At 42.0% G+C, this 24,766-nt stretch overlaps 1 protein-coding gene across 4 annotated transcripts in view; it reads right to left on the bottom strand.

The window, feature by feature from the left end:
• The window catches only part of Kank (KN motif and ankyrin repeat domain-containing protein 2 kank), a 68,272-nt gene that overhangs the window by 17,022 nt on the left and 26,484 nt on the right, over nucleotides 1-24,766 (bottom strand). The window contains exons 2-5 of one of the 4 annotated variants that reach the window (XM_076764395.1): nucleotides 23,693-23,763; nucleotides 13,851-13,951; nucleotides 10,888-11,087; nucleotides 10,363-10,591 (exon numbers count right to left, since the gene is read on the bottom strand). In XM_076764395.1, the coding sequence (XP_076620510.1) occupies nucleotides 10,363-10,591; nucleotides 10,888-11,087; nucleotides 13,851-13,896 (475 nt within the window). In that variant the 5' untranslated portion in view covers nucleotides 13,897-13,951; nucleotides 23,693-23,763. Of the gene's footprint in view, nucleotides 1-1,383; nucleotides 1,974-4,232; nucleotides 4,342-10,362; nucleotides 10,592-10,887; nucleotides 11,088-13,850; nucleotides 13,952-15,491; nucleotides 15,514-23,692; nucleotides 23,764-24,766 lie in introns of those variants that run through there. The other 3 variants (XM_076764396.1, XM_076764398.1, XM_076764397.1) reach the window with 3 other exon arrangements.

A 24,766-nucleotide genomic window follows, 5' to 3' on the forward strand; every position in this document is an offset into this window, starting at 1 on the left:
GAAGGGTGCCCGTTTGAAGGGTCAGCCTTTCTTTGAGCTGTATGCATGACCGTAGGTCTATCCAGAAATCAATTAGAACCTCAAGTGTTTCGAATCAGTAATATTCTCATTCCAAAAATGAAATGTAGAATAAAATTTGTTCTTCTGGCAAACGACTTTGAGAAACTATTTTGTCACGTTCATATTTCTGTTGGGAATCTTTTTTATTTATCACCTATGAAATTACTCGAACGTCCATTTTGCTGTATAGATAATTATGCTCTTAAAAAATTTGATCAAAGTCTTCATTGCGTGTATTTACGCACTTTTAGTAAATTGTTTTTTATTAACAAAGATTCATTTGCAGATAATATTGTACTGCACTTGCGTGTGTCCCCTAATCAGTCGCACAATATCAAGTTGGCGTGCCACGACAAGAAGGGTGAGCCTGTTTCCAATGTGCAACCGCATAAAACAATGGGCTAGAACTTGTTTCGCGATCTTAATCGAAATTAACTATGATTTCACTCGAAATCCTAAGATTAGAACCCAAGCAGACATCAGCTCATAAATATAGAAAAAATCAGGAATCAATTTTGCCTTCTTTCAAGCGTTCAATAACATTCAATTTATGTTCGTGTTGAGTCTAAAATTTACTAGACACTAAATCGAGACGTAGAAGTTACTAAAATTATTTACCTACAGCAAATACACGTTTCAAGGTGTAAACACGTCTTATCGTAGGACACATATCTTCTGTGTGTTAATAATCAGTCGTTCCGATAATCAACGCACAACAATGAATATTTCGCAGATATATTAACTGTAATTCCAAAATATTCCACGATTGGAGATCGATCTAGGTACACGTTTCACACTTTATTTAAAATCGAAAAAGAATTTTCAAAGTGGTCGACCGAAAACTGCATAAATTCCTTTTTTTAACGATCTTATTTAATGTTATGTTCCACTTAGAAGAGAGACAGTGCGTTCAATTGCGGGGTCAAATTTGTTGGTCACGGTATGACATGCGTATCTGGTATCGCGGAACATACAACGATAATGGAATTCAGCTTCGTTGGTCTTCGATAACGAGTATCTCTTAATTACTTTCGTCGTCGAATCGCGTTTGCCCCGACGCATCCGCGCTGACGGAGGAATTGAGATTCTAGGTAACCGATTACCCGTGGCGATATGCAAACGGTCACCGGGCTGCGTGGCGATAATTCACGTAAACACATGACCCCGCGGGGAAAAATCGAATGACGCAAGAATACGTTATCGTAACGTTTCGTAGATACGCACGGAAAAACAAAACGCGTCGCACGTTCGCGACTGTTCACGGTTTAAAAGTCCACGGCGCCTCAACCGTAGAAACAGAAGTTAGATCGGAAGAACACTCACGGTATTTCCTTTTCGTCTTCATCTTGCAAAACGGTATCCTTTTCATGATAAAATTCTTCACCCCCATCTTCGTCGATCACTGTTCACTGGATTCACAGAATAAAAAAAAGAAATAAAAACACTATCGATCGGATATCCCAAGGGTCTTCAAGTATTCCGCGAGCCAGCTCGAGATCGCGTCGATTTCCTCGATGTCATCGAAACTTTGAACGATCCTGCTCTCGCGTAAATTATCGATCGATTAACGATCGACTCGCTGCTCGAAACCGTTACGTCGAGCCGTTAGTCGTGGACTGTCTCGCGTTGTTTTCGTTCGTTCGGTGTCCGCGTAAACGCGGAAGAAAACAAAAAAAAAAAAAATAAGTGAAAAACAAGTCGTTTAGCGATAAATTCGATGATTCGTCGTGTCCCAGAGACGCCGGGGACACGGTCAGACGGGACGCCGCGCGTCGCCGTGACGAACGATCGTTGGATCAACGCGATCGCGTCGTACGACGTCCGCGAAGGACCTGTTCGTCGATTTTTCGTGCATTCGCGCCACGATCTGTTTTGCCGCGGCCACTGTTTGCGTTTGACTGTGACGCCGAACTCTGGGCTATAGCCAACCAGGACTCCTGCTACTAGCGATGAGGTGAATGGAGAGGGGAAACGTGCCTCTTCTCCTGTTCTTTGCCCGGTGTTCGTCGATTTCTTAATCGTCGACGAGAAAAAAAAAGATCACCATCGCCTTCCACTCCCCTTCTATCGCTCGACGATCCTCTCCTAGTCGTGTTCGGCAACAATGTTTCGCGACTCTTTGATAACGATAGCCTTGACGGGATCCCGCCTTATCGCGAATCCGGTAGGCCACAGAAATCGAATTTCGAATTCCCCAGACACTTTAACCGTATTCGTGCATTTTCAACGATATTCTCTTTAATCGACGATCGAAATTTTTGGTTTATCTTTTTTTATTTATCGCGAATAAAGATTTCTTTTCGGTTGAATGGAAATTTGTACGCTATTATTGTCGATTCTTTCTCTACAGTGGTTCTGAAACAATTCATTTTCAGCGTGTTTGCGATTAATTTCACGGAATGGAGGAACAGATTCATGGATGTATAGATCTCCACACAATAAAATAAAATTCATACAATAAAGAATCAATATACCAGAATGGCCAGGAACGCAAACTTCATGGAGAAACAGATTCGCGAAAGTAAACAATTTGACCAAACAATTTCGTTTTATGGTCCCTGGAAAATAAAGTGAAATTCGTGGAACGGACGCGTGATATAATAGAATGAATTTGACCACCGGTTCTGCGGAATAAAAAATTAATTACGAACGCTGACACGTTCGTTGTAATCAGTTTTCCATATTCGCGGGTAATTTAAAATCGTCATTTCGCTCGTTTCGCGATATTTTCCGGACGTAGTTGTCACTGGCGATCGTGGCTTTTAAATTCTCGATTTCAGAGCGTCGACCAGGAGAACAGTCGCGCCAGTTGCGCGCCGCTTAGGCTCGGACAGGTGCATACAACCATATGCGACCACCTTGCTTCGACAAGGTTGCACCAAAATGGTTTAGCGTTCCCGATGAAGTCACGTCGTTCCTTCCAAATCGAGTTAAAGTAGAGTGCCTCGCGACGCGTCGCGAAGTCTTGCTGAAAATCGATTCGAGTCTTCCCGAATCGCGGTCGAAACACGAACGATCGATTCATCGATATTCCGCGAGCGAACGTTATGAATTACCAAGAAAAGTCGATGCATTATGCATAAGAAATAATGGAAAAGAGTCGTTGTGTTGCAATAGCCACCGCCATAATTAATTTCATTTCCATAACCCCTTTTCTCGGAGTTATTATTTATATTTCATTTACTTCGTAATTTCTACAATGAAAATTGAAAGTATATTTGACAACCTGAAGGGACTCTAAGAAAATATGGGAATAAAAACGATAAGCTTGAATTATATGATTTTTTAGGTGATCTATGGATCACTGGAGTTCCTATAAATGGTGTTCGATATCGAATGCGTGTATTTTCAGACGGAATCGCGGCCTCGACGGATTCGTGTCGCACTGTTATGACCGCGTTATTTTCGTGCACGCGTTTTGGCAGAACGCCTTTTTCACCGACCAACTTTGCTTTCAACCTAACCGATAAATTCAGCGGAAACACTGACGTTCTCCCCGTCTCGACGACGACCCGTTTCTCTCGTCGAAAAATTGTTTCTTGCAAGACTCCAGTTAACGCGTCTCTTACGTCATAACAACCCACGTTTCAATTTCGTTGCTCCGTTTCTGTAAACCATATTTTTTTTTTTTATACGAACGTTACAGCATTCGTACGACCTGGTATTTTTGGTACGAGTAGCTTTACTAGATTATTTATTAATAGAAACAGACGATGAAGTCACGGCACGTTTTCTGCATTTGAGTTATGTTTACTTCAGAAAATAATGATCTAACGTCTCCTGAAACGACGTTCAACGTCGAATGGAACGCATTAAGGTTTATATCGTTGGACCTGATTGCATTATTCAGATTTCACGAGCGGTATCGTCGACGTTCGTAATGAAGCGTGTTGCTTCCATTTGATGCACTTTCGCGTTCGCGTAATAATGGAGCGTTTAAATCTTCCAGCAGAAATGGAGAAAGTTGGGACGATGGCTTTTTCTTGAGACCTTTGCCTCTCTGGGTTCGTGCAAAGGACTCAAAACCGGAGAGACGATCGCACAGAAACTTCTGTAAACTACTTTACGACGATAAAAACAGATTTAAAGTATCAAAAATATTCTTGAAAAAAATATACTCGTAAAAAAATGGAAATTACACGAATCAAACGTTAAAATATAGTAATATTTACTGCGTGTAACGTAGTCCTAGGTTCGTCCAGGACCGCGAAACTCGTGTTTCAGCCTTCGCCCGAATTGGATCGACATATCGACTGCATTCGATTTTTGCACGAAAAAACTATCCACCTGCCAGGAGTCCAAGGCAATTTTCTTGTTCTCACGAGTAACAGTTGCGCAAATATGCACGCTAAGAGTAAGACATGTGCCATTCACATGAATAATGACGGCAATAGTTATCCACCTGACTTTTTCAGCCAGTGCATTTCGCAAAAACTAACGCAGCGAGACTTTTAACACCTTTTTTCCCCCCAACACGTTGTTTGTCTTCGTTTGCATAACTATATAGCACACCGCTGAGTCAACGAGTTTTCTCGTTGGCAGGTAATCACAATCGCAAAATGAATTAATGGGATGATAAACGAATTGTTAAAATCGCGTACGAGGTCACGGAAAGAGCCAACGATAGTATTCTTCGTACATCATCGTTAAGTTTTACCTTGCAAGACGCAACGCTCAAAAATATACTGTAGACAAAATAAAAAGAAAGAATTTTCTCTTTTATTTTCCTAATCACCCAAATTGTTTGGAGAACTGAAACCGATATTATGAGTGTTTCTGAATGAAATTTGCAGTGATTGCAGTGGTAATCGCGGCAATATTGATCTCAAGAATGCGTCTACGTGAAACGGGGAACAAATGTGGAGGCTAGCTTTAGTCGATACGTTGTTTAGCGTTCCGATTCGCTGGCGTGGAGATCCGATGGTTGTCACGAAAACGGTGGACGAAATTGGTGGGCGTACGAGGGTCAGAGGCTCGTGACATTACCACGGGGGTAACACAGGTGCCGTTGAAGAGACGGTGCAACCGACGCGACGCCACGACCACCGGAAGCAGGTGGTTCCAGCCACGCACCGACGGTTTCACCGACGCGTTCCAACGTCCGAGCGTCGACTTTGGGCAAGAAAACGGCCGCGACTATTCTTCAAACCGAGAAAGTCCAAACGATGAACGACCACGAGGAATTTGCAACAACGTTTTGCAACGAGAAGTCATATCGAGCGAACCATCGATCAACGTCGGCGTTCTTTTATTAACGACGACCGCCATTATTGGGTTAATAATATTCTACGCCGGGAACGTTAATAACCGGTTAATAACCAGTCGCTCGGGAACCTCCGTTCCGTCGACGAATTTATAAATATTGAGATCGGGTATTGATAAATTGACCGCGACCGAGTTAATGAACTTGACTGCCCCGCTTTGTAACGATTATTTTTAGGTAGGGGACCATTCAGAACTTAATCGAGGATATTTTTGGCACAGTTCTCAGGTTCATGAACGGTTACTGAACTGTTATGCTATAATAGTTGCAAGTGAAATAGAAGCTTGAAAGATTGTGACTATAAAATTGATGGAGATCAAAATTGAACAATATTGAATGATGGAAGCTCTCGAAATGGGGGTGTAGAAATAATTCTAGGACTGTCTATACTCTCGAAGATATTTTTGGCATCATTTTCAAGTTAATGAACGATTACTAAACTCTTATGTTACAATAGTTACAAGTGAAACGCTAGCTTGAAAAATTGTGATTATAGAATTGAACAATATTGAATGATGGAGCTCTCGAAATGGGGGTGTAGAAACAATTCTAGGGATGTCTATACTCTTGAGGATATTTTTGACATTATCCTCAAGTTCACGAACGATTAATAAACTGTTATGCTATTATAGTTGCAAGTGAAACGCTAGCTTGAAAGATTGTGACTATAAAATTGATGGAGATCAAAATTGAACAATATTGAATGATGGAAGCTCTCGAAATGGGGGTGTAGAAACAATTCTAGGGGTCTCTATACTCTTGAGGATATTTTTGGCATCATTCTCAAGTTCACGAACGATTACTAAACTATTACACGTATAATAATTGCAAGTTTGAAAAATTGTGTCTATAAAATAGTTGGAGATAGGAAGAAATGTTCCCAGGCAAAATTAAACAATATTGAATGATGAAAGCTCTCGAAATGGGGGTGTAGAAACAATTCTAGGGGTGTCTATACTCTTGAGGATATTTTTGACATCATCCTCAAGTTCACGAACGATTACTAAACTATTACACATATAATAATTGCAAGTTTGGAAAATTGTGTCTATAAAATAGTTGGAGATCAAAATTGAACAATATTGAATGATGGAAGCTCTCGAAATGGGGGTGTAGAAACAATTCTAAGGCTGTCTATACTCTCAATGATATTTTTGTCATCATTCTCAAGTTCACGAACGATTACTAAACTATTACACGTATAACAGTTGCAAGTTTGAAAAATTGCGTCTATAAAATAGTTGGAGATAGGAAGAAATGTTCCCAGGCAAAACTGAACAATATTGAATGATGGAAGCTCTCAAAATGGGGGCGTAGAAAGAATTCTAGGGGTGTCTGTACTCTCGAGAATGAAATTTTTGAGTCCTGAATGAAAACCTCGTCACTCACGTTGGCAAAGAGATCCTACTCGTCGAAGAGTAAAACCGAAGAAAGGATATTCCCGGGTCTTCCGCCAGCGAGTGGCTTCCATTGTCTGTCTCGCGATAAGACAGGAAACGGGAGCACGAACGGTCTGGTTGCGAAACGTGAGAATCTTCCTGCGAACGTACGAAGAGCTCTTCTCAGGATAGAGTTCGCGGTCCCGTGAGAAACCGGCCGACTATTGCTTTTCGTCAGCCATCAAGTGAACCGTGCAAAACCACTTATTCAAACGAGAGCGAAAACCGTGCGAATCCATGGATTAGAAAAGAGACAAAGACCGGACGGTGAGAAGAGTCTTCGACCACGGTTAATGGCGTCCCTTTATGCGCGATTACGAGCTCGATCGGTGAGCGCAAAGTGGCTCGTTTGGTCCTGACACGTTCCTATCACTCCCCCGCTGGTAATCATTCGAATAAAAATCTGTGACGTTAATATTTAATCGCAATATTTTGCGGGGGAATTATAAACTGGGAATTATGTCGAGTTTGTAAGCCAGCCATGTTGCGTGACGGGTTGTGTGTGACTGTCATATTGTCTGTTATGGGGTTTATGAAGTGGAATGGGAGGTTGGGTAACTGTGGATGGATAGAACCGTCGCTCCGGGGGCAGACGAGTTATTCAGACTGATAAAATTATGTTGGTAGGTTTCCTTAATCGTAAGAGGCAGAGTTGATACTTGGATATTATTGTTGTGGAGTTATCAGCTGATCTATCTATTTTTAAATATGGTTTGCTAATTTATTAGCGATGTAAACTTAAAAAAATCACAGAGTAATCTCTTAACGAGGGAATAGTTTTGCTCATCTACTATGGAATTACCGTTGTGCCCGTTAAAACTGGCAATAAAATAGACCATCTGTTCCAGGCTGCGTCCGAGGTGTCTGATCGAAGCCGTCGAAAACCCGGAAGCATCCGGGACGCGGTAGTGTGCGATCGACGAGGTGAAATTTTCATACTTCTCGCATGCATTCCGAGCAGGGTGTAATTAGGCGGATACAAAGCACCTGCTTCGCGAACCGCCAACGGGACTATCCAACGATAAGACGTTCTCGTTAATGTTATATTTCTATATAAATCCATTGAAATCTACGTCTCTACCGAGAACGATAATCTATTTTCTATTCTACGTAGTATCGAAACGAGGATCGTTGACAGTGCAATCCAAGTCAGTGTCTGTTAATTTTCGAGCCCTAACCGAGACGTTCGTCGACCCGGGCGCCAAGGATACAGTTAACGTCGCAATTAAATCGCAACCCTAGATTGCCTCCCGCGTCGCGTAGCGTCAAGACAAGTTTCTCGCCGGATAATCTTGGAAACGATACGCTCGCGACAAAGGGGGCGAGAACTCATTAGCGAGTCCTCGAGTGCTTTTACTTATGGAGGAGAATGGTATTTCGTTTCGGGTGAAATTCCAAGCTGAAAAGCGCAGGAAGCATTTCTCTTTACGGCATTATTGTGTAGCAGGTCATTGGGCCATAGAGAATCCAAAGATGGCCGAGCGGATTCAGCGCGAGGAAATCAAATGTGCGTGAAATTATCGGATCTCTATTCCTTTTTTTGTTCTTTCACCGCCAGGAATTAATCCGTTCTACGATCGACTGCACGGTATTACATTTTTTTCCCCTCCCTACCACCATTTGCACAAAAGCATAACAGCGTATTATCTCGAAATAACAGGAAAACGATCGTCTAATGAGCGACGGAATCGTTGCTCGAACGAAAGGCGGAATTAACGCGTCGACGAGTGAAATTTATCAATTTACCTGCGAGATTATCATTGGACTTTTTATTGGATAATTATCGCGAGTGAAAATAATATCCATTACAATCTTTTTCGTTTTATTGCTCCGGTTCGATCGAAGCTGCGACTGTAATTCTAAGTAATCGCTTACTATTAATAATGGGACTCGCAGTTATTATACTCCGTATCGAAGACGAGCTCTTATTATTAATAAGGTACGGAATAAGAATTGGATATTTATCTCCAATTTATGCAATTTATGCGAGCTTATTATTCCGGATCGATGAAAACGATGAATATAATTTCAAATTAATCGTCTGCTATTAATGCTACGTTATTACAAAAATTTACTGAGATTTAATATCGTCTGTATTAGTATAGATTAAATAAACATCGTCATTTTTATTCCGAACTGCATTAATAGATAGTAAGATGAAAATTATTATCGTTTCGTTCATATTTTATAAGTCTTCAACGAAGCATTTATGGGTTTATGGTTTATACAGGGTGTTCGGCCACCCATGGGGGAAATTTTAATAGGGGATTCTAGAGGCCAAAATAAGACGAAAATCAAGAATACCAATTTGTCGATGGAGGCTTCGTTAAAAAGTTATTAACGTTTAAAGTTCCGTCCATACGGAATTTTTTTCTCGAAAATGCGCAAGATTTCAGGGGTATGTCTATTCACCAAAAATGATTGTAATTGACCCCTTCAACTAAAAATAATTTTTTTAGGACGATTTGAAACTTTTCAATTTTGTTAAAAAATTTGTCTACCTACACGAATTTTTTTCTCGAAAATGCATAGGATTTCGGGGGTATGTCTATTCACCAAAAATGACTGTAATTGACCCCTGCAACTGAAAATAATTTTTCCAAAACGATTTGAAATTTTTTTTTCCCGTCGTAAAATTTCACACCTTCTCGAATTTTTTTCTAGAAAGTGGCTAGGATTTCGGGGGTACGTGTAATGACCAAAAATGATTGTAATTGACCCCCGCAATCGAAAATAATTTTTCCAGAACGATTTGAAATTTTTGAATTTAATTGTTAATAACTTTTTAACGAAGCCTCAGTCAAGAAATTGATATTCTTGATTTTCGTCTTATTTAGGCCTCTAGAATCTCCCATTAGAATTTTTCCCAGGGGTGGCCGAACACCCTATAATATTTTTCTTATTTCCACTAATAGAAGACAGCGTGGCGGAAAATACTGGAACACCTGGTATTGTTTACTCCGCTTCACTGTATACATCGTTCGAATCCAGGTTCAGTTCTTTACAGTGTGTATAATAAAACCTCTCAACCCTTTCGTCCCCATTGTAGCCATACGGCTATAGAAATAGAATTATGAAATACAATATTTCTGGTGTTCGTGCTTTTATACGAATCACGTTATAAATGTTTTTCTTTTAATTAAAATTCCCAGGTAGGATTTCTAACGACGACCTAAAAATTATGAAAGGAACGATAACAAATGCAAGTGTTTAAATAGATTTCGAAAAGAGCAAGATGCATCAGAGCCAGTGGGTCGATGGCATAAATACGATAAAAGTTTGCACAGCATCCTCCGAATATTCAAAATGGTTTTATGGACCAGAGGCAGTAAAAAGGGTTTCCATTATGTATGAGAACTTTGCAATGCAAAGTATCAGCAATAAAACAACCTATTAAAGCTCTACTTAAACATTCGTGTGCTATACAAATTTTTGATGATCCCGGGGTTGCTAATGGATATTCCAGGAAGGAAATCTTTGATCGTCGAGTATCAAACTGATAAAAAATTCCTGACAAGGGTCAGGATGGTTACCAAGGTGAGGAGCAAAATAGACCAAAGGAAACCATCGATTAGAAGTAAAACGTAAATGGTGTCTGACCGTTTTCGTTGCGTTCCTGTTTCTCTGGACTCTTGGTGGACCTGGTGGACCGTCTCAGGGCAGCCTCGAAGTCGCCCACGACGTCGCTGAGGTCGAGGACTGGCGATTCTATCGTGTACCCTTGTCTGCCGTGGCTCGACCTCGGCAGAGTGGTCAGGCCGTTCGTGGTGGCTGGTTCTTGGGGTATTTTCGGCAGTTCGGCCTCTATTCCCGCGAGGGCCGGGCTCACCTAAGATTAAAAATAAAAAGGAATTTACGCGACGACCTTCGCCGACAGCTGTCGATCCTCGACAAAGCGTTTATCACGGGGACGAGCGTTCCTGGAAAATAACGGGGAGCATCGTCTTTGACGGGGACCCGTTACACCGATCGCAGGGAAGCATCGAAGCAGTGATTTTATAATGAACCGACAGACAGAGAAATATCTTAATTAACGCGGGTTGGTACGAAATTGAACGCTCTTCCCCGACCCGGGCGAAACGCCACTCAGCCAGAACGATTTAATTATGGAATCGATCGATTTACCAGGCCCAGCAGAACCTCCATGGACTGGCATTGCCTTCGACGTTCCCTTTTCTTCCGTCTCTCGATGCTAGACCTGTCGCCCGCACTTCCTGCCGCCACCGCCTCGCAATAACGCACGAAATCCAGGTCGATGTGGTATCCGTAAGGGCAGCAGAGGCATTTCGAACGCGTCGAACCGGAAACGTAAGCCTGCGTCCCCACTGGCCACCGAGAATCACAACAAATGACAAATAAACAGTTAGTTTCCGCGCAAATCGCCTTTGATCCAACATGGCGAACGCTTCCGGTCACCGATCTTAAACACTGGGTAGATATAGTATTACTTGGTCAATTTTCTATAATTAATTTTGTATTGCTAGGTTGGTGCGTGTGGAGTTGTTTTTCTGATGTTTTAATTACCCTTGTGGTAGCTATTTCGGATCGAGATTATGAAAGGTCTGCGAAAAACATTGATAGTTGGAATCTTGAATAAATAACATAGAAGAGTATCTGCTCCAGGAATCGAGGTGTAATTTAATGAAGATGGAGGCTGATTTTATTGGCGTTGGCATTGCGAAAAAGGCTATTAGCAAAAGCAGGTTTACGAAGACGCGTGGCGGTAAAACAACCGCCATTAGAGCTTCCAGATCGAGAGAAAATTCTTCTTAACAGATCGACCAGAGTTTTGAAAAAGATATTGGGCATTGAGAAAGTAATAAGAGAATGTTAAATTTTAATCGTTAAATCGTGAGTTTAACAAGAGTTTGTCGGTAAATCTTTTATCACGAGCTCAACCTGAGAAATGAGATCGTGTATTTCTAGTATAGCTCCTCGCGTTGCACGGAGTTAAGATCGATAAGTCGTGAAATGATTGGAAAAGAGGCGCGTCTTGGTCGGATCGAGCCGAGAGAAAGGATCTATCTTTGGAGGGTTGGATCGATTGTAGTTCATCGCGAACGCCTGATTGTTCGAGGGTAACGACCGGCGCTCAGCGTAAACCGAAATATGGTGTAACCATTGGCGACCATCCAGAGAAGCACGGTAATAATAATCTGGCAAAGTTCGTTAGCCGGGACCGCGTGGGGAATCCATTTACGTGTCATATAGAACTGCTCATACTATCGCGACGTACGTGGCAATGACTTAATGAACTCCCTTGAGGCGAAGATCGCGCGACCAATCCGCGCTCGAACGTACCATCACGATCCAAGTATCCTCCATGATCTATCCTGGTCGATCTTCACCGATTTCCATCGAAAAACAAACTATTTTATGCATTTACAATATAAAATGCACCTTATATTACACAGGGTGTTCGGCCACCCCTGGGAAATATTTTAATGAGAGATTCTAGAGGCCAAAATAAGACGAAAATCAAGAATACCAATTTGTTGATGGAAGCTTTGTTAAAAAGTTATTAACGTTTAAAGTTTCACCAGTACTGAATTTTTTTCTCAAAAACGCGCAGGATTTCGGGGGTATGTCTATTCACCAAAAATGATTGCAATTGACCCCCGCAACCGAAAATAATTTTTTTAGAACGATTTGAAAAATTTTTTTTTCGTCGAAAAATATCAACACCTATCCGATTTTTTTTCTCGAAAGTGGGTAGGATTTCGAAGGTACGTATATCCACCAAAAATAATTGCAATTGACCCCTCCAACTAAAAATAATTTTTTCAGAACGATTTGAAATTTCTGAATTTAATTGTTAATAACTATTTAACGAAGTCTCCATCGAGAAATTGATATTCTTTATTTTCGTCTTATTTTGGCCCCTAGAATCTCCCATTAAAATTTTTCCCAGGGGTGGCCGAACACCCTGTATGCTTGCACGGAAAAAGCAAGTCTAATTTATTTAAGCCAGGACAACAAGTCGTTAAATTCTGTGCATCTCCTGTTACATGACTATAGTGGTAAATTAAAATAATTTCATTTGACGTTTGCTGTGTAATAGCTATAATTTGACAAAAATTGGAAACAATTTGCTTGATTTACAGACAATACAAAACGAAAGCTCTACTGAAAAACATGTCACGATCATCCGGTGGAGATTGACCGTTTTGTACCAATCGTCGCGATAATTTCTGGAGGATAATTATAGCTGTCGCGACCGTACGAACCCAGCGACGGAGAGCGTTTGCACGGATTTCCGTGAAATTTTAATTTAGGACGAAGAGGGGGGCTTCCAATTGCTTCGTTATTCGGATCGTTTACCTCGACGATCTTTTTTATCCGGTTCAAAGAACCCCGGGCGCACGCAACCGTGTCCCGCGTTATTAAATTATTTAACGCATCCATCGTTATATTGTTTAATTATTTAACGTCGTCTACGAGCCGTACATAAATAATAGTTTATCAGACGGAGACCGTGCACGCGATCGATAAGCATGTTATGTCTTTCGATCGTAAGCCGAGCTTCCACGGCCAGTTGTGTGCTCGAGCGCCAATGTGCAGATAACCCGATTTACATTACACGAGCTTGATATCGGTAATCTGTTATCCGTTATGACTTCATGCTGATACCGCGACTTATCGTTGTAATTTGCAAAAGATCGTTTGTATGAGGGCTTCAACTATATTTCAGGGACTGTTTACCTTCGTTTTGATCTTCCTCGACGATGTTAAACACACGAAAACATTGATACATTGTAATTTAAAAAATGTGTGATATATTGCAGAGATCATTTACTGTCTTCAGTAGGCTCAACTACTGGACTTTGATCGATGTGCAAACTTATAACGTCAGTTTGTAACATAATTGTGACATTACGATAACGTTATGTATACTACTGAGTAATTCCTGTTTACAGGAATACATGAATAACTAAATGTGTAGTATTCATTATAGATACGAAGACATGATTTGAGTGACCAAGAAATTGTTTGGAAATTACAGCCAACACCTGCACAACGTTTCATTCTAATACCTTTACTAAGTAATTACTGTGTTGTGAAGTATAATGAAAGAAGCACAGACTCACCGTTTCCGTTGAAAACGCGGGCAGAGGGTACGACGGTCAGCGCCATTTTTTCGTCACCGTGTCGGACTCTGTGCACCTTTCAGGGCAGCATATTCAGAATCCTGAAAGCAAAAAATCCCCCGCGACTCCATTAGCTCGTGCAGTACAAGGGAATCGATTCGCGAGCCTCCACCGCGGGACAAAAACTTCGCGCTGAAAGTGCATTTCTTGCACGGTGTGATTACAATTTGCGTACGGTACGATGCACGGTAAAAATCAAAATTTTTAACGATAACGAGCGCTAAAAATAAAAATAAAATTGCTCGTCGAACGATCCACAGCAATTTAAGTTAGCGCTTGAACGACTATCGAATACTGGAAGAATTGAATAATTCGAACAATTCCAAGCCTCCTACCGAATACCAGCGCGCATTGTTCCTCTCTGTCGCGCACCAGCGCCGATGAAATTCTCGGTATCGCGTAATTTCATTACGCGTTCGTTACACCCGCGACTATCCCAGCAGCGATCGCGTCAAACGTCGGCTCGCTTGTTCTCCGTTTTCGAGATCTTCGGTCGCGATCGTCGTCAATTACACCCGGAGAAATCTCTCGCGGCTCTCTCGGTTCTAATAAAGTGCTAAAGAACGCGAGGAAAACCAATTACTTTCGAAGAATTCCGGCTCGCCTCCCATAATTGACGAAAATAAAAGAGACACGGTCGCAGGGACCGGGCTGGGAAGCGAGAGAACCATCCTGCGGGGGTCTTTCACGGTATCTTCGTCGTGTTCCACGATTTCCACGGCGTCCCGTACCGTGGCTAATTCCGTATCCCGGATTTCTGGTCTGACGGCAACGCGTCCTCCTCGCTGCGCCAACGCGAACCTTTAATTGTTCGACGCCGAGCCATCGTCGACCCAACAGTATTTTTACGATCGTTTCCGGCGAGGGGATGATTTTTCAGACCCTTGGAATGCCTAGAAAGGGTCCTTGGAATCTTTCAAAGCATCCAACGAGCACAGAATTCGGTGGGAATTTCATCGAATGGAGTTATAATTGCTCAAACTATACTGTGAACCTGTCTAAAAATCATTCCTTCTTCTTAAATCTTCTTAAAGAACCATATTTTCAGAAGCTTGTACTCGAATTCTCAAAAATAGTGAAGCTACAGCTGTTTGGAAGAGGCTATTGTTATAAAGTTACGAAACTTTAATTTTTCAAGATGGCGTCCATGATTCCCAACATCTACTAGATCAATTGCCTCAAAAATTAAAGTACACGTTCAGTACGCATATGAATCGACACAGAATCGAAAGTAAACACGAAAATTTTCTAAACAGAAGTCTCAAGAACCCATTTTTTCGAATCCAAAGGTGAAAGTTTTCGAATAGTTTCGACATTCGACTCTTTTTGATCCTCGGTCTGAAAACTTCGCGCGGCTGTACGTGATACATTTACGAAACGAATAGTCCCCGAAAGGATTTGGGATTCACGTCGCGATCGGCTCCGGGGGGACGTTTCTTCGGCTCGAGGTCGAAGCGGGGCTGAGGACCCTGTCGAGAACACGTAACCACGCATTTCCTCCTTTCTCCGCCTTTCCTCCTTTGATTTTTAACGAGGCGCCGCGTCGCGTTATTCGAGAATCCGATGATCGTAATAAATAACCTGTACACGGTGTTTTACGTGTGTCCATCGTCGTCCCGAGAAACCCCTCCCGTTAAGTCTGGAACGAGAGGCGGATAATAATACGCTACGCGCGAGGAAAAGACCGACCCGTCCCGCGAGAGTTTTTCAGCGAGACTGGTATTCGTCTCACGAGCGAGGGTTACTTCTTCGAATCCGTAGAACTCGCGAAATGGAAACTTGCGTCGCGTTGCGTATGGACGTTGATGTAACAAGACGTTGCCTTGGACCTCCGAGACGATCTCGCCGTCCATAAAAAAATGTAATTTCCTACTAATCCATTTCCATAATCGTTGCTCGACGTCGCCGTGTACAGCGGTGGATCTAGACTTAACGGGACCTGGAGCTAATTGACTCTGGAATGGCACAGAGTCCCCCAAGATCTCAGGAAAATTGTCTGAATAAATAGAGACTGGTTTACTTTAGAAAATTGCTATCAATCTGTAAACAAATTTGGTACTGATATACAGGGTGTTTAATGGGGGATTCTAGAGGCCAAAATAAGACGAAAATAAAGAATACCAATTTGTTGATGGAGGCTTCGTTAAAAAGTTATTAACGTTTAAAGTTCCACCCGTTCTGAATTTTTGTTGTGAAGGGCACAGAAGACTCTAGTGTGCAGGGTTGAGAAGTATTTCCATAAATTAAGTAGCCTATACTTTTCATCGGATTACAAAGAGCGTCTCATCAAAATTTCATGTAAATTGAGCAAAAACTACAGGAATTACAGGGAAATTGCAAACACACAGATTTCTAATGTAAACAGGGATCTGTAATATCGCTGAACAGAATTCAGTGATGCTACCTAGCGTGAAGAATAGAAACTATTTTACGCGCCGAGATCATTGATTATAGATCATAGGCGTAATAGGTGTTTAATATCAATTATAATGTAATTGCGATTCATTGATGAGCGAATGTATCATTTAATTAAATAAATTCCCTCCAGTTTTTTGTTAATCCAGCTTCGTGAATATAGCGACCACAAATTAATCCAGGTATCGGGTTTTTTCGACGCCAGTGTTTTTCCAACGAGATTGATTTATGAAGCGGGCTGACGTGAAGGAGATTTTCAGCATATTTAAATAACATTTATTTTACGCGATGACGCGCACGTATTCGACGACTGCAATCGTTCCTGTTATGACATATTGAAACAAGTCAATGACAAATGTTATCTGGGACTGCTCGCGGAACGTGTCGTTTATAAGCAGTTGATAAATGCAGCCGTTTTGTAAATATTTAACGCGAAGAAGTGTCCCGTTGTCGAGGATGAAATTGTTCCCTTTGATCGGAGTTTCTCGTTAAAATTCCAGTCAGTCGGACGTAACGTGAGTACGCGTCGTTAGTTTCGTGAAAACTGAATGCTTTTACACCGACGTGTCAATGGTTTATCTACGAATTACGGTAACAATGATAATCTAGAAGATAAAGAACGGTCTCTTTAAAATAGAATAGTATAAAGTATCGTGTACCAAGTTTCAGAATTAATTGAGGCGATGCATAAACGACTTTTCAAAGTATCAAAGGTCGAGATCGATAAAAAGAGGACTTTGTGCTCCTTGACACTCTTTTATTTACCAAACACCGGGAAAAGGAATGAATACCATCGAAGAATCGACTAATAAAGGGGCATGAATATTTATTAAATATCTGAATTTCAAATCGTGTATCGAGTCATTCCAGAAGTCTTTACGATCTCAAACAATTCTTGCTGTACTCTCACTGTGTCTCCAGATTGATTTACGAACTGTATCACACTGTTCTTGCCCACTGAACAACGTTCGCAAATATTCCTCGCATCGTGGAATGGGTGTTCGCTATCGAACTCGATGGAAATCCGAGGACAAAGAATCGACGATCTTCGAGCGTCGAATCCGGGCTCACATTGTTCGAAAATTTCGTAGCGGCGCGCAAAGGCTGATGAAACGACCCAACAAGATAACAAAGAGCGACGTGGCGCACTGTTCTCTCGCGCGTACACGGATCGCGGTAACGCGAAAATTACGAAGGGAATGCTTGCGACTCACGTGCACTATAGGGAGGGCCGGAGACAGCGTCGTTGAATGGAAAGTAAAGTCAGCGACTCTCGGTGCTCGGAAACCCGTGGCCTAATTCCAGAAAACGAAGCCCCGGAGCGAACGAAGAGACCCAGGGACGGTCGTTGCATAAAGCGCTTTCGACGACGAAACGAAATTCCCGGTCCGGTTTAGGTACGACCGATGGAGAGCCCGACGAGCGTGAAATCAGTACACCGGGGCTTCGACGGTGTGCTAAATGGATCGATACGCGGGCACGTTCGCGCTGATAAGCCGACGAGCACTGATAGCGACCAGCAATTGTCCAACCATGCGGATGTTTAACCGACGATCACCGCGGAGAACGTATTGCGGACCGTGTCCCCGAAAATTGGACCACGCGTGCCACCGAGCAAACCCTTTCGCGCCCTTTGATCGACTACCCGACAGTGGTCGACGAATTTTGGTCCTACGCGATGGACCCTGCAAACCACCGTACCTGTTGCTCTTTGACCCACTTTGACTGGCAAAAAGTCTTCCACAGGGTTGCAATTTATTTTTATACAAGGTGTTCGGCCAATCCTGGGAAAAATTTTAATGAGGGATTCTGGAGGCCAAAATGACACGAAAATCAAGAATACCAATTTGTCGATGGAGGCTTCGTTAGAAAATTTTTAACAATTAAATTCGACGATTTCAATTCGTTTTGGAAAAATTATTTTCTGTTGCGGGGGTCAATTACGATCATTTTTGGTGAATACACATACCTCCGAATTCCTATTCACTTTCGAGAAAAAAATTCGAGGTGCGAAATTTTTCGACGGGGAAAAAAAATTTCAAATCATACTAAAAAAAATTATATTTAATTACAGTGGGCAATTACAATCATTTTTGGTCATTATATATACCCCCGAAATCTTACGCATTTTCGAGAAAAAAATTGTTTACCGAAAATCTAATATGAGGCAAGAAATGCTTCCCTGAAATTTCATGCATATCTTTAAAACGTCATAACTTCTGAACGGATTGGACGATTTTGATGTTTAAAAAAGCAAACGACGCGTATTTTAGTGTATAATATGTAGAAATTCTAAAAATATTGGAAAAGTTGTTCCTTGACCCCCTAAAATGAGAAAAATCCCATAAAAATGGTCCAATTTTCAAACAGTCATAACTCCTACAATTGTGAATATATTTCAATGAAACTTTTTCCCGAAGTAGAGCTCATGTGTACCTACAGAAAAGTATTAGACAACTTTTCTGTAGGGCGTCAAATAAAATTACTAAAAATGAAAAAGGAATTTTTAAGAAAAATCGACAAGGTAGGTTGCCTAAATTTTTCGACGAAAAGAAAAAATTTCAAATCGTTCTAAAAAAAATATTTTTGGTTGCAGAGGTCAATTACAATCATTTTTGGTGAACAGACATACCCCCAAAATCTTGCGCATTTTCGAGAAAAAAATTCAGAACGGGTGGAACTTTAAACGTTAATAACTTTTTAACGAAGCCTCCATCAACAAATTGGTATTCTTGATTTTCGTCTTATTTTAACACCCTGTATATTGTACAGTTTTTGTGGAATTTTAGGGAACCGAGGGCAATTTGGAGGGCTTCCTCATTTAAGGGTTGTAGTAGGATTTGAAAAACTTTGAATTTACTGTATCAATATGGATTTTAGTGAACCAAAATGGAGGTTTGAACGTTTATAAAGTGCATTTGAGATTATGTATCGAGGAATAAAAAGATCGATGGAAATTCGGACGACAGATCGACGTGTTTGTCTCTGTCGCCTATTAATAGATAATTAGAAGTTACGACGGAGCGTCTGTTTACTTGCACCGAGAGGCCGCGTGGGAGGTTTCGTCGAAGGAAGGTGCGCGTTCGGGGAAATCGAGGATCGGATGCGAGAGCACCAGCAGGTGAAAATTACCAGACGAGGTCGCTGGAGGCGAGAATAGAGGAGGCGTACGATTTCCATAATTATATTTCTCTTTCCGTAAATACACAGAATTATCGTGTCTGCGTTCTCCACCGCGTTTCTCGTTACGTTTGATTCCGGAGGGCAAAAACACATTTGTTTGAAGTTGAGACCGGCCTCCGGGCGTGTGGCCGAATAACGTCGAAAAAATTATTTTTCGTCTCGCGGATATACCGCGTTGAAGGATATAAAATCGTCAAACTCGCGGCCGGTGTCCGGTCGCGTTGGTTACGGTGAGGTCCACTTCGCGCTCGAAAACCATCGACGTAAAATATCAATTTTCACGCGGCAGAGAGGAAACATCTATCGACGAACGTTTTTACTCGTCCTTGCGGGGATAATGTCCTAGCGTGGTAACTTTCATCCTCGTTTGCTCGTTATCGGCGGAAAATTATCTCGTTAAACGTCGATGGTTCGAATCGATCGACTGGTATTAGATGTAACGACTATCTACGGGGACACACACGACTATACAGGATGTTCTACAAGATGTGCACAGCGGCAATACGACTCTCAATTCCTAATTAAAACATTCGATACACTCGACTTTTTTATCTGAATCTTGCGACACTTAGGTGTATCGGTTTCTAAAATTGCTCTGTGGATTATTGGACTGCAAGTTTGAAGCAATAATTGTTTAACATACGTCAATGTAATTATTTGAAAATTTACGTAATACTCCACCAGGTCATTATTTTTTAAGTGCTCCAAAGGAAAGTTGATTTCCATTTACTTACATTTAAAATAATTCAGTTGAAATTGAGAGTCCACATAAGGGTTAAATCTCACTTATGTAGAGCGCTATAAATCCCTAAAAGATGAATGACAATCTCCTAAGATTCCGTTGTATGAACGATACAATACAGTTCTCAGTTTCGAAGGTAACTCATTTCAAGATCCTCCCACGAGTTAGGTTGTCAGAAATTCGTGCGCGTAATTGACCGGAGTATAATTAAAACGCGAATGCGCGGGTGCGTGTAAGTATCACGCAAGAAGGAACGAACGGTACACAACCACAATTAATTTTCCGTTTTCCCTGCGTTTAATTCCACCTTGTTCCGACGTTCCAGTCGTTTCCCCCATCTTTTTTCCTCCGTTCTCGGCTCTCCGAGGGTAATATTAACCCTAGGCGAGAGGGGAGAGGATAGTAACGAGCACGCCACGCTCGTCAGCGTATAAATAGTAGGTGGCCGAACGTGGAGGGAGGTGGGGGGCAAGATAAAAAGTCATGTGCAGTCAAAGAGCCCTACGGAGATGACGAGAAGGATGCGTACTGATGGAGATTAAATGCTTGGGGCCCCCGGGACGATCTCTGGCGAGATTCTCGAAGGAAGTACTTAAACCTCCGCGGTCGAGTGTAAATCATACACCTAACCGCATCGTGCCCTCCTCCTCTCTGGTTTACGATAAGTCGCGGGTTAAGTACAAACACGCGATCGTGTGGCGCTATGAGTCATCGGGGACGACCGGTCCCGTGACAAATTGGCCGCCATTTTTCCCCTGCAACGTCCGCGGGAATTACCCGAAACTCGAGGCCTCAATTCGCCACGCGATCCGCGAAATCTACTTTCGGTATTTCGAGTTCGAGCACAATTCACACGTATTTTTTGTTCGGGCCCCTTTTTTCTTCTCTGCATTATACCGGTATTATTCGTCGCGACTCGGTGAACGCGAACGCCCCTTTAGAAGCGCGCGGTGTTGTTTGTCCAGCAAATAGACGCAAGACTTTCGAGCGGAGGCGGCTACGAGGCGCTTCGAAATCTGTGAATCGTAAATTTTATTTACACTTCCCGCGCTTTGACTGGTTCGGTCAATGTTTCTTAATGAGAGAGGGAACATTGGCGCCACGACCAAGCAAAGTGACTCTCTTGTAACTTGGCTTGGAAGCGAGGGTGGATGAGTTCGACTTATTTGGGTACTTGGATAATTCGAAATAGTATGTCAATTACAATCATTTTTAATGAATAGACATATCCCCGAAATCTTACCCACTTTCTAGAAAAAAATTCGAGAAGGTGTGAAATTTTACGATAAAATTAAAAAATTTCAAATCGTTTTGGAAAAATTATTTTCGGTTGAAGGGGTTAATTACAATCATTTTTGGTGAATAGACATACCCCCGAAATCCTGCGCAGTTTTGAGAAAAAAATTCAGTACTGGTGAAACTTTAAACGTTAATAACTTTTTAACAAAGCCTCCATCAACAAATTGGTATTCTTGATTTTCGTCTTATTTTGGCCTCTAGAATCCTCCATTAAAATTTTTCCCATGGGTAGCCGAACACCCTGTATAATTCTGAAACTTCAGAAGTTAGTTAAATGTATGAAGGGACGAGAAGAGTGTAATTTACTAAACAGTGGATACAATTGATCAAAGTGAACGTGAAGTTAAAGAAGAGTGGTGATTTTCCATTTAAATAAATATTTCCAAGCAAAAGCTCCGCAAAGTCTGTGTACAGTGAATATAATGGACGAAGTTATGCGCGGTCGTATGTACTCGGCCATTGCAGCTTTTCTCAATGAACGTACGACGAAAATATCGCGCTGGGACCGGATGACGGCCAAAACCATAACGTATTTTTGTCATCTTCTTAGACTCCGCGTCTCTCTCTCTTTCTCCTCCGGGCTCCGAGGTCCGCGTACAAAAACAGGAAATACTTTTTGCCCGTTGACAGAAAACACGAGCGAGTAGCAGAGTCAGAAGAACCGGGACCTCCCGATTATCACGCTGGGAGGCAGTTAATTCTTTTAAAGTGTAACCAATCGTGGAAACCAGCTCTCACGTTTCCATTCACGCTTCCGTAATAAGATCTACGAGCTAACTCCAAAATATCGTGCAACGAAAACTCGATAAATCCTTTCGTAAGAAATTATCATATTTCGTACAATAATACAAAGATTAATGATATTTCAGTGTCCTAATATTTGCACTGTAGATCGTAAAATCGAATTTCCCTTTCAAAGAAAGTTAAGTAGAAATCCATCAAAGATGAATCGATGGAAATACTGTCTGCATAGCGGGGCAGTAAAAGGAGGCTCCGATCGAATCGTTCGGAGAGAGATTTCTATAATTTCAGTTGTCAGGTAAACGTTGCTCGGTCCTTTATCGCGCGGTGAAACGCACAAGGTGGAATTTTTATTCGCAAAAAGGCGAAAAAAGTCGTGGAAACCCGACGGACGCTTTGATCCTAGGAATTTATCTTTCTCGCCTTCCGATCTGTATCGAGACCGTTCGCGTGAGCACCGATCTCATTCATTCTGGCATAATGAACGACACACGTTCAAGGATTTCGCGGTACACGATACACGTTCCAGCGTGCGATTTAGTTGAGCGTGAAATTGATCTCTCTATTTCTCCTGCGACTCGGTAATGGGATATAAATAGAAATTGGTCTCGACTGTGCAACAACGTCGACGGAAAAATTGAGTTGTCGCTGCAAACAAATCACGGCGAACCATTGTCGCGAACGACTTAATTAGAGTTTGTTTTTTGGGACGTTGAGACTTCGCAAGAATTAACGAAGCATAATCCGTCGCGTCGACTATGTACGTAGACTTAAAAATATAAAACAATAATAATCGTTGTGTTGCGAAGGAATCGCCTGGCAATTTTCATTAATCGATGAAACGCATTGTCGATGGCCGTCAGAGGGTTCAAAAGTCTGCAATTGACGCAAGACGCTTGTCCTCGATTAAAAAGAAGACGCGGTTCTCTGTTTGCTTTCGATACTAACGCAACGCCGATGACGAGCGTTCGAGTAAGCGTTGTAAATAAACGATCGCGTAAATTTAACCGCACGCGCGCGCGTCCACGCTAGGCGACGTTTTATTTTCGCGTCAGAAGAAATCAGAGTGACTCTCCGAGCCTATCGACCAGCGGTTAATTATAGGTAACCGGCCCGATCATATATTTTTAAACCAAAAACATTCCCGACTGATAGGAAGTCCGACAATGTCAACTCTGATCCACGCGTAACATCGTTGCAAATCGTCGATTTAACGGCTAAGTATAGGACCCCAAGTATTCGAGGAACGGGAGTTTCGTTATTCTCGCTGCCCGGACCGAGGTTCGAAATTGGCGCCACATGTTCGCGCCGCGTCGCGCGCAGATTCGAATTTAAGCGCTCGTTTAAAGCTTCGTATACATTGAGAGATAGTTGAACGTTTGATATCTTGTAAAATTATTACCTTGAGGTTGTTGTACGTTGATTTCTCATTGCCATTTTTGGGCCCCGCTTAGAAAACTATATCCTTCGTCACTGAAACAGAAAATGATACGAGTTTTAGTTTGGAGAGAAAGAAAGTGATTTTAAATTGAAAAGTAAGGGTAGCAGAACACAACGTAGCTGTTAAATTGAGATTGATATTAAATAGTCGTTATTTGAAATTGGGATTAGTGGTTTTCTTCGCGAAAAAAATAGATAAGATGGAGTCGACGAAGAAAAATCGTGCAAAGCGATCGCCAAGCGTTCCCTGGTCGGCGTAAGTTTGCCGACCCCTGTTTCTAACGGAACAGAAGTATTAACGAGAAAATATTACACCAGTCAGCGTGGAAGGAATCGCGGCGTCGCTTTGCAGTCGGCCGCGTCGGTATTATGCACCGCCAAAGAAGGCGACGCCGGGAGCGTGCAGGTTATGAAAAATTACGAGACGCAATTACCGCCCGAGCGTCGACGAGCAAAACAACGAACACAATCGCGCCGATATTAAATGTCGTTTCAGTTATCGTGCCTCCGCTCGCGAAGGAATCGAACAAGGTACGAGGCGAGCACGCCCCGACGCGAACTTAAGTGCGTTTTGCATAGATATTGTCGGTCAAATGAACGACTTCCGGCCAGCTGTGGACCTCAGACGCCGCGATCTTCAATCGTTCCGAGAGCACCCGTGTGTCTCCTCGTCTCGATAAAAAAGCACCGTTACGATAACGCGCCTCTACCGTTCTCTACTCCGATTTTAACCAAATTAGTCGAAAACGATGTTCTCGCCGCAGTCTCGTTAACTCTTAATTGGCAGTTCCCTGAATTTTACAGTCGAGGATCGCTGTTAGGAAGTCGATCGTTTACATAATTATCGGATCCTTTTTTCAAACAAAACGCCAAATGAATTCGATGATTCGATCATGAATAGCCATCTTCAGGCAAAATGAAATTTCCAAGAGCAAAACTGTCGTGGTTTTCTGTTTCGATTCCGAGGAACAGATAAGAAACGAGCGTCTAGATCATTAGTACGTCTCTCGCAAGTTAATTTCCTCCGCGCTGCCGG

This window comes from Colletes latitarsis, chromosome 4, assembly GCF_051014445.1.
Source record: "Colletes latitarsis isolate SP2378_abdomen chromosome 4, iyColLati1, whole genome shotgun sequence".
NCBI classification, from domain to species: domain Eukaryota; kingdom Metazoa; phylum Arthropoda; class Insecta; order Hymenoptera; family Colletidae; genus Colletes; species Colletes latitarsis.